The sequence below is a fragment of the Pelodiscus sinensis genome, chromosome 3 (assembly GCF_052426305.1).
Source record: "Pelodiscus sinensis isolate ZL-2025 chromosome 3, ASM5242630v1, whole genome shotgun sequence".
NCBI lineage: Eukaryota > Metazoa > Chordata > Testudines > Trionychidae > Pelodiscus > Pelodiscus sinensis.
In genome coordinates this window covers 3,561,454-3,574,615 of record NC_143054.1, presented here as the reverse complement: position 1 = coordinate 3,574,615, position 13,162 = coordinate 3,561,454, and the positions used below count along the sequence as shown (strand labels likewise).

General features: G+C 57.1%; 1 protein-coding gene across 2 annotated transcripts; it reads left to right on the top strand.

Moving 5' to 3' along the window:
- The first annotated feature begins 5,647 nt into the window (after positions 1 to 5,647).
- LOC142828104 (uncharacterized) lies at positions 5,648 to 13,162 on the top strand. Of its 2 annotated transcripts, none has more exons than XM_075925961.2 (5): positions 5,648 to 6,224; positions 8,521 to 8,583; positions 10,130 to 10,343; positions 11,736 to 11,942; positions 12,691 to 13,162. In XM_075925961.2, the coding sequence occupies exons 1-5, from the start codon at positions 5,709 to 5,711 to the stop codon at positions 12,906 to 12,908; spliced, it is 1,218 nt and encodes a 405-aa protein (XP_075782076.2). In that variant the 5' UTR covers positions 5,648 to 5,708; the 3' UTR covers positions 12,909 to 13,162. The 2 variants fall into 2 exon arrangements, with proteins under 2 accessions (XP_075782076.2, XP_075782075.2); XM_075925960.2 differs by having other exon boundaries at positions 5,653 to 6,224; positions 8,500 to 8,583.

Genomic DNA, 13,162 nt, shown 5'->3' with positions numbered 1-13,162 from the left:
CTGTGTTATGTGAAGAGCTCTGTGACGCGTGAACCTTCCACCAACAGAAGTTGGTCCAAAGAAAGTGGTTCCTTTAGCTGCGTGGGCACTGCCTGGGGCTGATCCCTAGTTTTGAACCTGTGACCCTCACTCCTGTCCCTGTTCTTCAATTTTTTGTCTCCTGCAAGCTCAGGTATACTGGGTCCACTGGCTCCGCCTACTTAGCTGGGGGCGGAGCCTTTTGAACAAACCCACCCACCTCCTTGCATTTCAATAACAATTAACTCTCCTTGTCTCTTTCATGCCCTGCAGACAGCTCCGCTGGAATGACCCTGCGAATGGTTCTCACCTGGAAAAAAAACCAACCCAGTAGGGCTGCCAATTGACATGCGTTAACGCAGTGGTCCCCAACGTGGTGCCCACGGGCGCCATTGCACTCGCTGGGGCATTTCTGTGCACCCACCGAATGATCTGGGTCAGCCCAGCGCACGGCGCATGCGTGGTGCCAGCCCTGGGCGTGTGGTGCATGGGTGGCCCCACCCCTGGGCACGTGGCACATGCACAGTGCTGGTCCTGGGCGCGCGGTGCATTCGTGGCCCTGCCCCTGGACATGCAGTACATGAGCGGCCCCGCCCCAGACGTGTGATGTATGAGTGGCCCCTCCCCTGGGCGCCCGGCAGCCCCAAAAAGGTGGAGACCACTGCGTTAACGCCTGCGATCTAACACAGTCCAGGACCAACGCGTCAATCACAGGTGTTAATGCTGCACTGCCCCTTCGAAGTGCTGCTGCGGCGCTTCAAAGGGGCCGCCAACATGGAGCCTGGGATCAGCTGGGAACTCTCCAGCGGACCCTGGGCTCCACTGCCCCTTTGAAACGCACAGAGGTGGCATTTCAAAGGAGCAGCCACCTCACAGCTGAGCTGGGGATCAGCTGTGGGGGCCGCACCCTAGAAATGCCACCTCTGCACGTTTCAAAGGGGCAGTGGAGCCGCCTCTGAGCATTTCAAGGGGGCAGTGGAGCCCAGAGTGAGCTGGGGAGTCTCCAGCTGACCCCGGGTTCTGGGGAAATGCCGCATGGAGCCTGGGTTTAGCTGGGGAGTTCCCAGCTGACCCGAGGTTCTGTTGCCACGTGGAACTCAGGATCGGCGGGGGACTCCCCAGCTGACCCGAGGTTCCGTTGCCACGTGGAACTCAGGATCGGCGGGGGACTCCCCAGCTGACCCGAGGTTCCGTTGCCACGTGGAACTCAGGATCGGCGGGGGACTCCCCAGCTGACCCGAGGTTCCGTTGCCATGTGGAACTCAGGATCGGCGGGGGAGTCCACAGCTGACCCGAGGTTCCGTTGCCACGTGGAACTCAGGATCGGCGGGGGACTCCCCAGCTGACCCAGGGCTCCAGGGCTGTCCCTTTCAAATGTGCGCGGAGTTGGTGTTTTAAAGGGGGCAGCCCTGGAGCCCGGAGTCAGCTGGGGATCCCCCCAATGATCCTGGGCTCCCCATGGCAGCAGAACTCAGGGTCAGCTGGGCACTCCAGTCAATCCTGGGCTCCATGCAGCGCTGCCCCGTTGAAATGCAAAAGCAGCATTTCAAAGGGGAGGCACGTGATTAATCGTGCCATTAATCACAATACAATTTTTAATGGAACGATTAATTGCAATTAAACTTTTTAATCGCTTGACAGCCCTAAAAATCAGGGTTTTCTTTGCAGGGTTGCTGGATATTCTCCGTTTTGATGTTGACACATTTTAAAAGCAATGCTACCAGTTTAAATGTTCATTGTTGGGCAACATGTTGAGGTCAAAGCCCCGATTTCCCACGAATTATCCACTGAATTGTTCCCGTTTGGCAGCAGAAGGTGAGATATGTCTCAGAGGATTCGCTGTGTTAGTCTGTAACTTTAAAACCAATGAGTGGTCCTGTGGCACCTTAGGGTATGTCTACACTACCACCGTAGTTCGAACTAGGGTGGTTAATGTAGGCAACCGGAGTTGCAAATGAAGCCCGGGATTTGAATTTCCCGGGCTTCATTTGCATGTTGCCGGGCGCTGCCATTTTTAAATGTCCGCTAGTTCGGACTCCGTGCCCGCGGCTACACGCGGCACGGACTAGGCTACACACGGCACAAACTCCTCATGGAACGAGGTGTACAGGTAGTTCGGAATAGGAAGCCTAATCCGAACTACCTAGTTCGTGCCGCGTGTAGCCGCGGGCACCGAGTCCAAACTAGCGGACATTTAAAAATGGCGGCACCCGGCAACATGCAAATGAAGCCTGGGAAATTCAAATCCCGGGCTTCATTTGCAACTCCGGTTGCCTACATTAACCACCCTAGTTCGAACTAGGGTGGTACTGTAGCCATACCCTTAGAGACCAACCAAACTAGAATCATGAGCTTGGGTGGGCAAAACCCACTTCCTCAGATGGGCTGGAGTGGAACTAACAGAACTAAGAGTATGTCTACACTGCAGAGTTTTTCCAAAAAAACCTTCACTTACGCCCACACTGCAATCGCGTTCTTCCGAAAGCAAATCAAAAGAACAGAGGGGTTTTTCCGGCGTTGGTAACCCTCTTTCTACGAGGAAGGAGCCTTTTTCCGAAAGAGCTCTGTAGAAGCTATTTCATATTTAGCTAGAAGCCATTCTGTATAACAAAAAGCCATTTCAGTTTCTTGTGTCTGCACGAGGGAGTGAGCTGGCCTTCACCGAGGTGGGGAGAGACCAGAGGGATGCGCTGTTGGAATGTGTTAATGAACTATTTTGAGCTGAAGCTCGAACTCCCTTTTAACCTGTTTCTTTCTATGCTGATAATAATTCCTCTTTGAAGTTCTCTTTGATTTCTTGCCCTGACGTCAGACTTGTTTGGTTAAGGGTATAAAATACTAGGATTGATTGTATTAAGCAGCCTTACTGGACCCGGCTTTGCTGGGACCACGTTTGGCTCACTTTGCTTTTATTGGCTAATAAAACTGTCTGTTTAGCCGCGTAAACTGAGTGAGGCGTTTGCTTCGACAGCTCTTTCAGAAAAAGGCGTGTGTGGACAGGGAAGGGAGGGTTCTTTCGAAAGAAGAGGGAAGAGGAAAAAGCACAGGTGCCTTGGTGGCCACTCCATCCACAGTAATCACCGCTTACATGGGAGATAGCATCCATTCAGTGTGGACACTCTCTTTCAAAAAAGCAGATCACTTTTTCGATGTGCTTTTGCTGTGTAGATGCTCTCTTTCGGAAGAACATTTTTTGGAAGATCTCTTCTGGAAAAGCTTCTTCCGAAAAAAGCCTGCAGTCTAGATGTAGTCTGAGAGAGATACACGACAGCAGCAGAAGTCGTAGATGACACCAAACTGGGTGGGTTGCAACTTCTTTGGAGGATAGGGACTGTGACGTAGTGGGGGTACCTGGCTGGTTTCTATGCTGCTGGCTCTGGGGTAACCCCCACTGGCTGCCGTGGGTACCACGACCCAGCAAAACAGGATGAGTCACTATGCAAACCAGTAGGGCCAGACACCCCCCATGGAGAGGAACAAAGGAAGGGGGAATGCTGCCCTGGCTGGGGGGCAGGGCTGGAAGAGAGTTAGTTGGCTGCTGGCTGGGAGCATGGAGGAGACAGCCTAGGGAAAGGGGCTGGAGTTTAGGGGCCCAGTCTCCCACATCTCAAGGGGGCTGAGGCATCCTAGCCCAGCTCTGTGACCAGATTACATCTGTGCTGTGCTGTATCCTGGAGAGACAATAAACTTCCTCTATTCCACCGGCTGGTGCGGTCTGTTTGTGCCATTTCGGGGTGCAGGAGACGGGGGACCTCCAACGCGCCGTCACAGGGACATAATTCAAAATGACCGTAGCAAGTTAGAGAAATGGTCAGAGGTAAACAGGATGAGGTTTAATAAAGAGAAATGCAAAGTGCTCCACTTAGGAAGGAACAATCAGTTCCATACATACAAGATGGGAAGCGACTGTCTAGGAAGGAGCATGGCGGAAAGGGATCTAGGGGTCATAGTGGACCACAAGTTGAATATGAGTCAACAGTGTGATGCTGTTGCAAAAAAAGCAAATATGATTCTAGGTTGTATCAACAGGTGTGTTGTAAGCAAAACTCGTGAAGTCATTCTGCCGCTCTACTCTGCACTAGTTAGGCCTCAGCTGGAGTACTGGGTCCAGTTCTGGGCGCCACATTTCAAGAAAGATGTGGAGAAATTGGAAAGGGTCCAGAGAAGAGCGACAAGAATGATTAAAGGTCTAGAGAACATGACCTATGAAGCCAGGCTTCATGAACTGGGCTTGTTTAGTTTGGAAAAAAGAAGATTAAGGGGGGACATGAGAGCGGTTTTCAAATATCTAAAAGGGTGTCACAAGGAGGAAGGAGAAAATTTGTTCCTCTTGGTTTCTGAGGACAGGACAAGGAGTAATGGGCTTAAAGTGCAGCAGGGGAGGTTTAGATTGGACATTAGGAAAAAATTCCTAACTGTCAGGGTGGTCAAATATTGGAATAAATTGCCAAGGGAGGTGGTGGAATCTCCCTCTCTGGAGATATTTAAGAACAGGTTAGATAGACATGTGTCAGGGATGGTGTAGACGGAGCTTGGTCCTGCCTTGAGGGCGGGGGGCTGGACTCGATGACCTCTCGAGGTCCCTTCCAGTCCTATGATTCTATGATAAGTACCTGTCAGTTTCTCCCACCTGTAACATCTGCATTTCCTCATCAAAAGCTATGAATGGGACACATCCCACCCACTTAAATAGCCTCATTAACATGGGTCCTACAAGGGACAGGTACTTCTGCTGTTATGTATAAATCTGCTGGTTTCTCTTATTTCCACTCCAATTCATCTGAGGAAGTGGGTTTTACCCATCCTGGAAGCTCATGATTCTATATATTTTGATTAGTCTCTACAGATGTGCCCCCCCCCCCCACCAGCTTGCCTGAATTTGGCCCTAGAGGCTCGGGGTCCCCCCCCCCCAGCATTGGGGAGCCTACACTTGTGCTCCAGCCCCCTTCCTGCCCTACCATACAGAATCTATTAGCCTGGGCCTCCCACGACTCTGGTGTGCGAGGGGAATGTGGAGCGTCTTTCTCCTTCTGTCAGGGCTTGCCTCTGAGGGTTTTTTCACACTTGTGTGCTGGCCCCTGACTGATTTTTCTGTGGGTCAGTGGCCCTGACCCCAAAAAGGTTCCCCACCCCTGATCTAGACCATCCCTGCCAGGTGTCCGTCCTACCTGCTCTTACATATCTGCAGGGATGGAGATTCCACAACCTCCCTGGGCAATTTATTCCAGTGTTTCACCATCCGGACAGGCAGGAAGTTTTTCCTCATGTCCAACCGAAACCTCCCTTGCTGCAGTTTCAGCCCCTTGCTCTTTGTCTAGGGCAGCGGTTCTTAAACTTTTTGGGAGCCCTTTGCATGTGTAAAAATGTATGCAGAGCCCCAGCGCTCCACTGATTGTATGTGTTGTACTTACAGAGGCTTCCAGTTTGTCAGCCTTGCGAGTCCCTGGAGATATCTCCGGCTCCACTGAGCACAATTTGAGAAACACTGGTCTAGGGTCACAAAGGTCAGAGTGACTCTCCCCGGCCTGGGAAGGAGCAGGGCCGGCCTGTCTCAGTGCAGGGGGGGTTGTGGCAGGACGCCTGAGGGGTGGGGGGAGCCGGCAGGGAGCTGGCTGGCCTGCAGAGGGAGCCCTGGCTGGCGCGCCCCTCGCCGTCCCAGGCTGCTTTCGCTTTCTGTTTGCAGACGGGAAATGTCTGGGCGCTGGCCCGGCAGCCCAACGGGGTCAGGGGACAGGAGCCCGGGCTCCGGAGCCGGCGCAGCGGAGCCAAGCGGCGGCGGGGCGAACTCCGAGTCCGTGCGCCCAGCTGGCCAAGACGCGGAGACCGAGTCCGTGCGCCCAGGTGGCCAAGACGCGGAGACCGAGTCCGTGCGCCCAGCTGGCCAGGGCGCGGAGGCGGAGACCTGCAGGGGCCCGGCGCAGTGGGACTGCGGGGAGGAGACGCCGCCGGCTTCCCCGGGCTCGGAGTCAGCTAGTTCCGCCGGCCGGTGCCTGGGAGCCGCTTCGGGCGAGCGCGCTGGGCTCGGGAGCGGAGCGGAGCCGGGGGACCCGGTAGGGCCCGGCCCGGAGGCGCACAGCTCCGCGGCGCAGGGGCACGACGCTGACCCGAGGGGAGTCGTCCTCATGGCCTGGCTGCTCTCCGTTTTCGGGAGGGGCACCGAGGCGGCCAGCCGCCGGGACCGGCCAGGCGGGGAGCCGGACACCCAGGTGAGGACCGGGCTCGGAGGCCCTTTTTGGGACGGGGGCGCGTTCCCCGTCTGAACAATCCCTGGGAGAGGTTTGCCCTGTGCTCCCCTTGGCTGCGGGTGTAGCAGGCCGTGGCTAACCCGCTGCTGCGCTCCACCCCAGAGCTGGCTGCATGGCAGGGCTGGGTGGAAAGGCACAGCTAAGGGGGCCGACCTACCCCTGGAGTGGGTAACCCGGGGGGCGGGGTGTAAGCGCTGTTGCCCCGGTATTTCAGAGGGGCTGTGCAGTGGGTCTGAGCCCACTGGGTGCTGGAATGACTTTCGAATGGGCTTCCCCCACCGCTCCCTCCCTAGCTGACCAGGACTTTTAAAATAATCCCCCCAGTGACATACTAAGGTGCAGGAAGTGTTGAGAGGCCTCCCTTGTGTTGATTTTGCTGGAAGGTTTGGCGCCTAAATACCTGGCAGGATTTGAGCCTAAGTCCCTTGACACCCAGGAATCTCGCAGCTCAGATTTCACTCCACGCTCGGGAGGGCCCCTTGTCGCGTCGGACCCTGGATAACGCAGGCCGGAGCCCTGCCCCAGAAGCATTCCCAGAGCAGCGCTTTTAGGGAACCACGCTCGATGGAAACGTTGTCTGGGATGGCTAATTCCTGCAGCCCGTGGGCAGCCTTCCAAGGGAAGTAGTGGGGGCAAAAGATCTATCTGGTTTCAAGATTAAACTAGACGGGTTTATGAAGGGGATGGTTTGATGGGATAACATGATCTTGGTAACTAATTGACCTTTCGCTATCGGTGGTAAATAGGCCAATGGAGGGATGATAGGAGTTACTATAGGGAACTTTCTGGGTGTCTGGCTGGTGAGTCTTGCCCACATGCTCAGGGTTTAGCTGATCGCCATATTTGGGGTTGGGAACGAATTTTCCTCCAGGGTAGATTGGCAGAGGCCCTGGAGGTTTTTTGCCGTCCTCTGTAGCATGGGGCACGGATCACAGCTGGAGGATTCTCTGCATCTTGGGGTCTTTAAACCATTTGAGACCTTCATCATCTGAGATGTAGGTGAGAGGATTATTCCAGGAGTGGGTGGGTGAGATTCTGTGGCCTGCATTAAGAACATAAAAATGGCCGTCCTCCTCTTTTCTAAGCTGAAGTCCCCATCTCTTTACTCTCTCACCATACGGGACCCGTTCCAAACCCCTCCACATTTTTGTTGCCCTTCTCTGAATCTTTTCCAATGCCAGGAGATCTTTTTTTGAGATGCGGCAACTACACCTGGACACAGTATTCAAGCTGGGGCCCAGTGATTAGAAAGGATGAGAGTCTCTTGGCTGCCATCACCGTGGCAGCAAGAGATCAAGAGTCCAGATCCCTTTAAATGGCTGCTGGCGAGCCACGGCGGCATGGGTTGGGCAGTGCCGAAGCGCTAATTGGGAGAAGGCTGACTTCCCAACCCTGCCCCTTTCACCCATGGCTCCACCCCTTTTGTCTGAGGCCCCACCCCTTTTGCCCAAGTTGTGGACGTACGATGGATTTATACAAGGGCCATAAGATAGTCTCCGTCTTATTCTCTCTCTCTTTTTTTAATGATTCCTAACATCCTGTTTGCTTTTTTCACTGCCGCTGCCCACTGCGTGGATGTCTTCAGAGAACTATCCACAGTGGCTGTGTCTACACTGACGCATTCTTGCGCAAAAGCGGCCGCTCTTGCGCAAAAACTTGCTGCCTGTCTACACTGGCCACGAGTTCTTGTGCAAGTAAACTGACGTTCTAATGTATAAAATCAGGGCTTCTTGCACCAGAACTCTGACCCTCCCGCTCAGGAATAAGCCCTTTTGCGCAACTGTTCTTGTGCAAGAGGCCAGTGTAGTCAGGCAACGTGAATTTCTTTCTTTTTATCTCTCTCTGCTTCTTGTACGTGGTTGCTAAGCCATGGTGGCTCTTTAGTTCCTCTACTGTGGTTTTTAATTCGGGGTGTACATTTAAGTTGGGCCTCTGTTGTGGTGTCTTTGAAAAATGTCCATGCAGCTTGCAGGGATTTTACTTTTGTCACTGTACCTTTTTATTTCTGTTTAACTAACCTCCTCATTTGTGCATCGTTCCCCTTTCTGAAATTAAACGCCACAGTGCTGGACTGCTGAGGGGTTCTTCCCACCACAGGAACGATACATGTTATTATATTATGGTCGCTATTTCCAAGCGGCCCCTCCAGCTGAGCCCCCCGACACCTTCTCCAGGGCCCCGGCAATTCTGCCGGCAGCCTGCCCGTGAAGCTACCGCTTGTCTCTTCGGCTTTCAGCTTGACTCTCACCATGAACAGGAGACAGCCGGAATGGCACTCGAGATCCGGAGGACGGTGGAGAGGCTGCAGGCCCAGCTGGAGGTGAGGGACTGTCCGACCCTTCGATGTCACTGAGACGTAACCGATAAAATCTCCAGCCGGGCGCGGAGACAGAGCAAGACACACCCGGGGCGATGCTGTGCCCACCCCGGCGGCTCCTGCCTGGGCCCATATGCATCATCCGGGGCTGGGGGGGGGGGGAACGTTAACTAGAAAATACCTCTCTCGTTTCTATCTGATGCGGCAGGGCCGGGCCAGGATTGCGCCAGGTGCTGTACAAAGCATAGCACAGAGCTCTCAGCACTTGTGATCAAAGGACCAGGGGGCCGGGTAGCGGGAGAGCCCCCTTTCTTTCCTGATTGCTCTCTTGACCACCCCCAATGGCGCGTGGGAAGCTCTTGCCCCCACGTCCCTGCGTTTTGGATGCTCGGCTCAGGACATGTTTCTCCCTCTCGTGCCGCCGGCAGGGAGAACAGAAGGGTTGTTGTCCCCCAGGGATACACACCCGGGTCAGCACAGGAACCCGGAGCAGCCAGGACAGTCCATCTTAGTGAGAGGGAGGGCCAGAGCCAACGGCCCTGCCCCCCAAGCCAGCACGACTCACTCTCACCCTCAGCAGCGCATCTCTCCGGCAGCCAGCCCCACTTCCTGGGCACACAGGGTCACCTGGTCCCCCCCCCCCCCCAGCTCGGAAAGCATCCGCCATTGGGAACAGGCAGGAGACAGCCCCACCAAAATTCCCACCACCATCTCGCTGTTGGTTCTGCGCCCAGGGAAACTGAGGCATGCACGCGGCACCGCCACAGGGCCGTGGGTATTGCATGCAGTCGACCAGAGCGCGCCCGTGGGAGCTGAGCCATGTGGCCCGGTGCAGCGCCCCCCCCCCGGGGGGGACACCGTCATGCCGCTACCAAGGTCCTGCTACTGGCGTGGCTGGCTGGATGTGAGGGGAAGCATCCAGACCACGGCTAGATAGGACCCTGTGGCTGGCCTGGCCTGACCCTCTGGGGTCGGATGGCGCTCGGTGCCGGCCAGTTTCTTCTCAGCTACTGGGGGGTCCTGAGCACATCCCGGAGGGCGGCGGATTTGTCCCCCAACACCGTGCCATCAGGGATGTCAAATCCCGTTTAATTAGTTAATGGGTTAACCAATCAGTTGAACAGGTTAACTGATTACATGGGGCCAGGCCAGAGTGACCCCCGCCCCCCCCATGGCTGGGCTGGTGCGGCCCAAGGGGGACCACAGGCAGATGGCTGCTCCCGGGTAGCAGTTAACCAAATCCCAGGAAGCATCACCTGTTCAGGTGGATGCTTACCGGGTAGCCAGTGAATCGGTTATCTGTTTCCATCCCTAATGCGGACGTGCTGGTATCCCCATTGTACAGCTGGGGAGAGTGAGGCACAGAGAAACAGCTGGGAGTTAGACGCCTGCACACCTGGGAGGATCCGGGCCTGCCTGAGGGACTTCAGGGTCACACAGCGACTCCGGGACAGACCCGCGGAGTCCTGGTCCCTGGCCAGGCCGGGCCTGCACTGTCTCCCTGTGTGCAGAGGGGGTGAACAGCTCTACGTCCCCACCCTCCTTGCAGGCTCTGAAAGGCTCCTCGAACCCGGAAACGCTGGAATTCCTCCAGACCCTAGAAGCGCCTCTCCGAGTGGCCAGCGGCATGCTCACGGAGAACCAGAGGCTCCGGCGGGAGGTGGAGGAGCTGAAGGGCAGGTTGGCAGCCCCATCGCCCCTGGAACCAGCCAGCCTGCCCCCAGCGCCCTGCACGTCACCCCCCTGGGCCACCCAGAGAACAGGTAAGCAGCAGCCTGCCATGGGCCGGCGCTCCCCAAGCAGGCTAGCGGCGCCTGGGGAGAGCTGGAACGGGGGTCCCTTTCCCCTGGCCGGGCGGGGACCAGAGACCTAAAGCCAGGCAAGCGGAGGCAGCAGCGGGGCTCCAGCACGATGGGGCTGTGGCCTCCAACTGGCTGAAAGACCCTCCTGCAGCCCCCCCAGAATGTCTTTCGAATCCTAGAATGCAGGGACCCCACGGCAGGATCCAGCACCGGCTGGGCCATCCCTGACAGGCGTCTGTCCAACCTGCTCTGAAATATCTCAGGGATGGAGACTCCACAACCCCCCAGGCCAGGGCTGTTACATTTTGGTTAATCAGCTAATTGATGGAATTTCAATTGACTCTCAATTAGTCGATAAGGGGTAGGGGGGGGCGCTTGCTCTCCGGGCTGCACCTCTGCCTTTGAAGTGGAGCTAGAGCTGCCCAAGGGGAGGAGGGGGGAAAATGGTTCCCCTTGGCCTCTGAGGACAGGACAAGAAGCAATGGGCTTAAACTGCAGCCAGGGAGGTTTAGGTTGGACATTAGGAAAAACTTCCTGCCTGTCAGGGTGGTGAAACACTGGAATAAATTGCCTGGGGGGTTGTGGAATCTCCATCCCTGGAGATATTTCAGAGCAGGTTGGACAGACACCTGGCAGGGATGGTCCAGACGGTCCTGGCGTGAGGGCCAGGGGTTGGACTTGGTGACTTCGAGGGTCCTTCCAGCTGTAGGCTTCTGAGATCCTGCCCCACTGCCCAGCCAGGCACGGTGTCCTACCCAGGCTCTGACTCCGGCTGTTTATTTACCAGCAATTCAAGGTCTGCCTGCTTCGTCCCCAGCGCCGGCGCAGACAGACAGCTCCCGCGCCGAGTTGATTTTGCCCCCCAGTCCTCGGTCTCCTTTCTCCCTGCTGCTGCAGCCCGTGCGCTGCCCCTGCTGTCCAAAGTCTGACCCCTCTGCCCAGGCTCCTGGCAGGAGCTGCCAGCTGACCTGTGGGCTTTGGGCAGCTACTGCCCTCAAAGCTGGTGTAGCCCAGGCCTGGCTTTCCAGCCCTTGCAGGGGTGTCAGAAGAACAGATGGCCGGGGGTTGGCATTCCTGGGTCCACGGGGCAGGGGTGCAGGTGCCAGTAGACACACAGCCTAGCCCCCTGCATCCCCTCCTCAGTTAAGTGATACTTGAGATGAGAGGTACCTGTTTAGCAGGGTTAAAGGCACCAGCCCCCTTGGGGAGCAGTGTGTGTGACCGTAGGGGAGCCACCCTCACGAGCAGCAGTATTAGGGCTCTTACCCCTTTGGATTTCCACCACCAAGGGACAGACACACGCACATCCCCAGGGCTAAGCCTGCACGGTCTCTCACCCGCCCCTTCTGCCAGCCTTACCCCTACAGGTCCGGGTGAGCGGCAAGACGGCCGGCTGCGAGCGGCAGTTCCTGGACCAGCTGGCTCAGCTCCTGGCAGCCCAGGGCATCTCCCTACAGCCGGGGGCGTACAAGCCCCACTCCAGCCACCCGCTGCTGCTCTTCTGCCCCGTCTCATCCCGCCCAGGCACCGACATCAGCAACGCGCTGGAGGGGATCCCAGGTGAGCGGCCCCAGCTCCTGCCAGCACCCCCCGCCCACCTCCCTTAAACCAGTTGGGGAGCTAGATCGATGGACGGGGCCCAAAGGGTAAATTAAAATAAAAAATAAATGAATGGAGATTGCCTATCTCCTAGGTCGAGTCGAGTCCCCTGCCTTCACAGCAGGACCAGGTACCATCCTGGACAAATTTTTGCCCCAGATCCCTCAGTGGCCTCCACAAGGATTGAACTCGCAACCCTGGGGTTAGCAGGCCAATGCTCAAACCACTGAGCTACCCCTCCCCTCCAGTCTTGAACTGGGCAGGGATGCACCTGGCTTGAAGAGCACAGGCCCAGCTTGCAGCCCCAGCTCTGGGCTCCCCTCCCCTCGCTGGCAGCCCTTTACGCTGTCCTCCCCTTTGGGCTCTGCCCCCTAACTTACAGGGGTAGATCAGCCCCTACGCACCACAGCCCAGGGCTCCAGGAGTCGGGGGGGGGGGGGGGGGGGAAATAGAAAAAAATCCACCCCTGCCTGCAGAACCCTGGAGGCCCCTAGCTCTGACCCCCCATGGGGCTGGCAGAAGCTCCCCTGTTCTGGAGGGGAAGCTGCCCGGTGGAAGTAGCTGCTGCCCCCTAGCAGAAGGGGGAGGGGGGAGAAGAGAGCAGGCCCAGGGTGCAGGCAGGGGGATCTCAGCTCCTGCAGGGGTGAGGGTGTGAGGTGGGGGGCTCTTGGTTCAGCCTGTGCCCCTGACGCTGTTCTCTCCTGCCCAGCGGCCAGGCGGGCCCTCCTGGTGGTGCTGCACCACCAGCCCAACGAGCGGGCCGAGCTCTACGCTAACAGCCAGCGGGAGGCCCGGCACGCGGGCCTGCTGGGCGCCGTGGACGGCTGCTTCTCCACCCAGTCCGGGTTCTACCCCTGCCAGGCCAACACCGCTGCCCTCGCCTCCGCTGCCGCCACCCTCCGGCGCCTGGCCCTGGGCGGCTGCTAGCGGGCAGCCGGGTCTGTACGCCAGTCCTGTCCTTGCTAGCAGGGCACCCCCCCCCAGCAGAACCTCCACTCAGGCTAACGCTGTGGCCAAGGGGCCGTGGCTGCCGCTTCACACTCCAGCCTGGAGCCAACTGGACTGGGGAAGTGGGGGGGTTGCTACAGCTGGGACAGTTTTGGTTTTCTACAGTGCGGGAGAAAAGTCAAATAACTCCAATTGCGTCTAAGGGGGGGGACTGTGCAGGAAATCAAAACTCT

What these genes read in the sequence shown, in the direction of transcription:
- LOC142828104 (XM_075925960.2), top strand. Translation starts at nt 5,709, where the DNA reads ATGTCTGGGCGCTGGCCCGGCAGCCCAACGGGGTCAGGGGACAGGAGC. An exon ending in GCGGGGAGCCGGACACCCAG is followed by an intron (nt 6,225 to 8,499) that starts GTGAGGACCGGG and finishes TTCGGCTTTCAG; the next exon opens with CTTGACTCTCACCATGAACA. An exon ending in CTGGGCCACCCAGAGAACAG is followed by an intron (nt 10,344 to 11,735) that starts GTAAGCAGCAGC and finishes CCCTTCTGCCAG; the next exon opens with CCTTACCCCTACAGGTCCGG.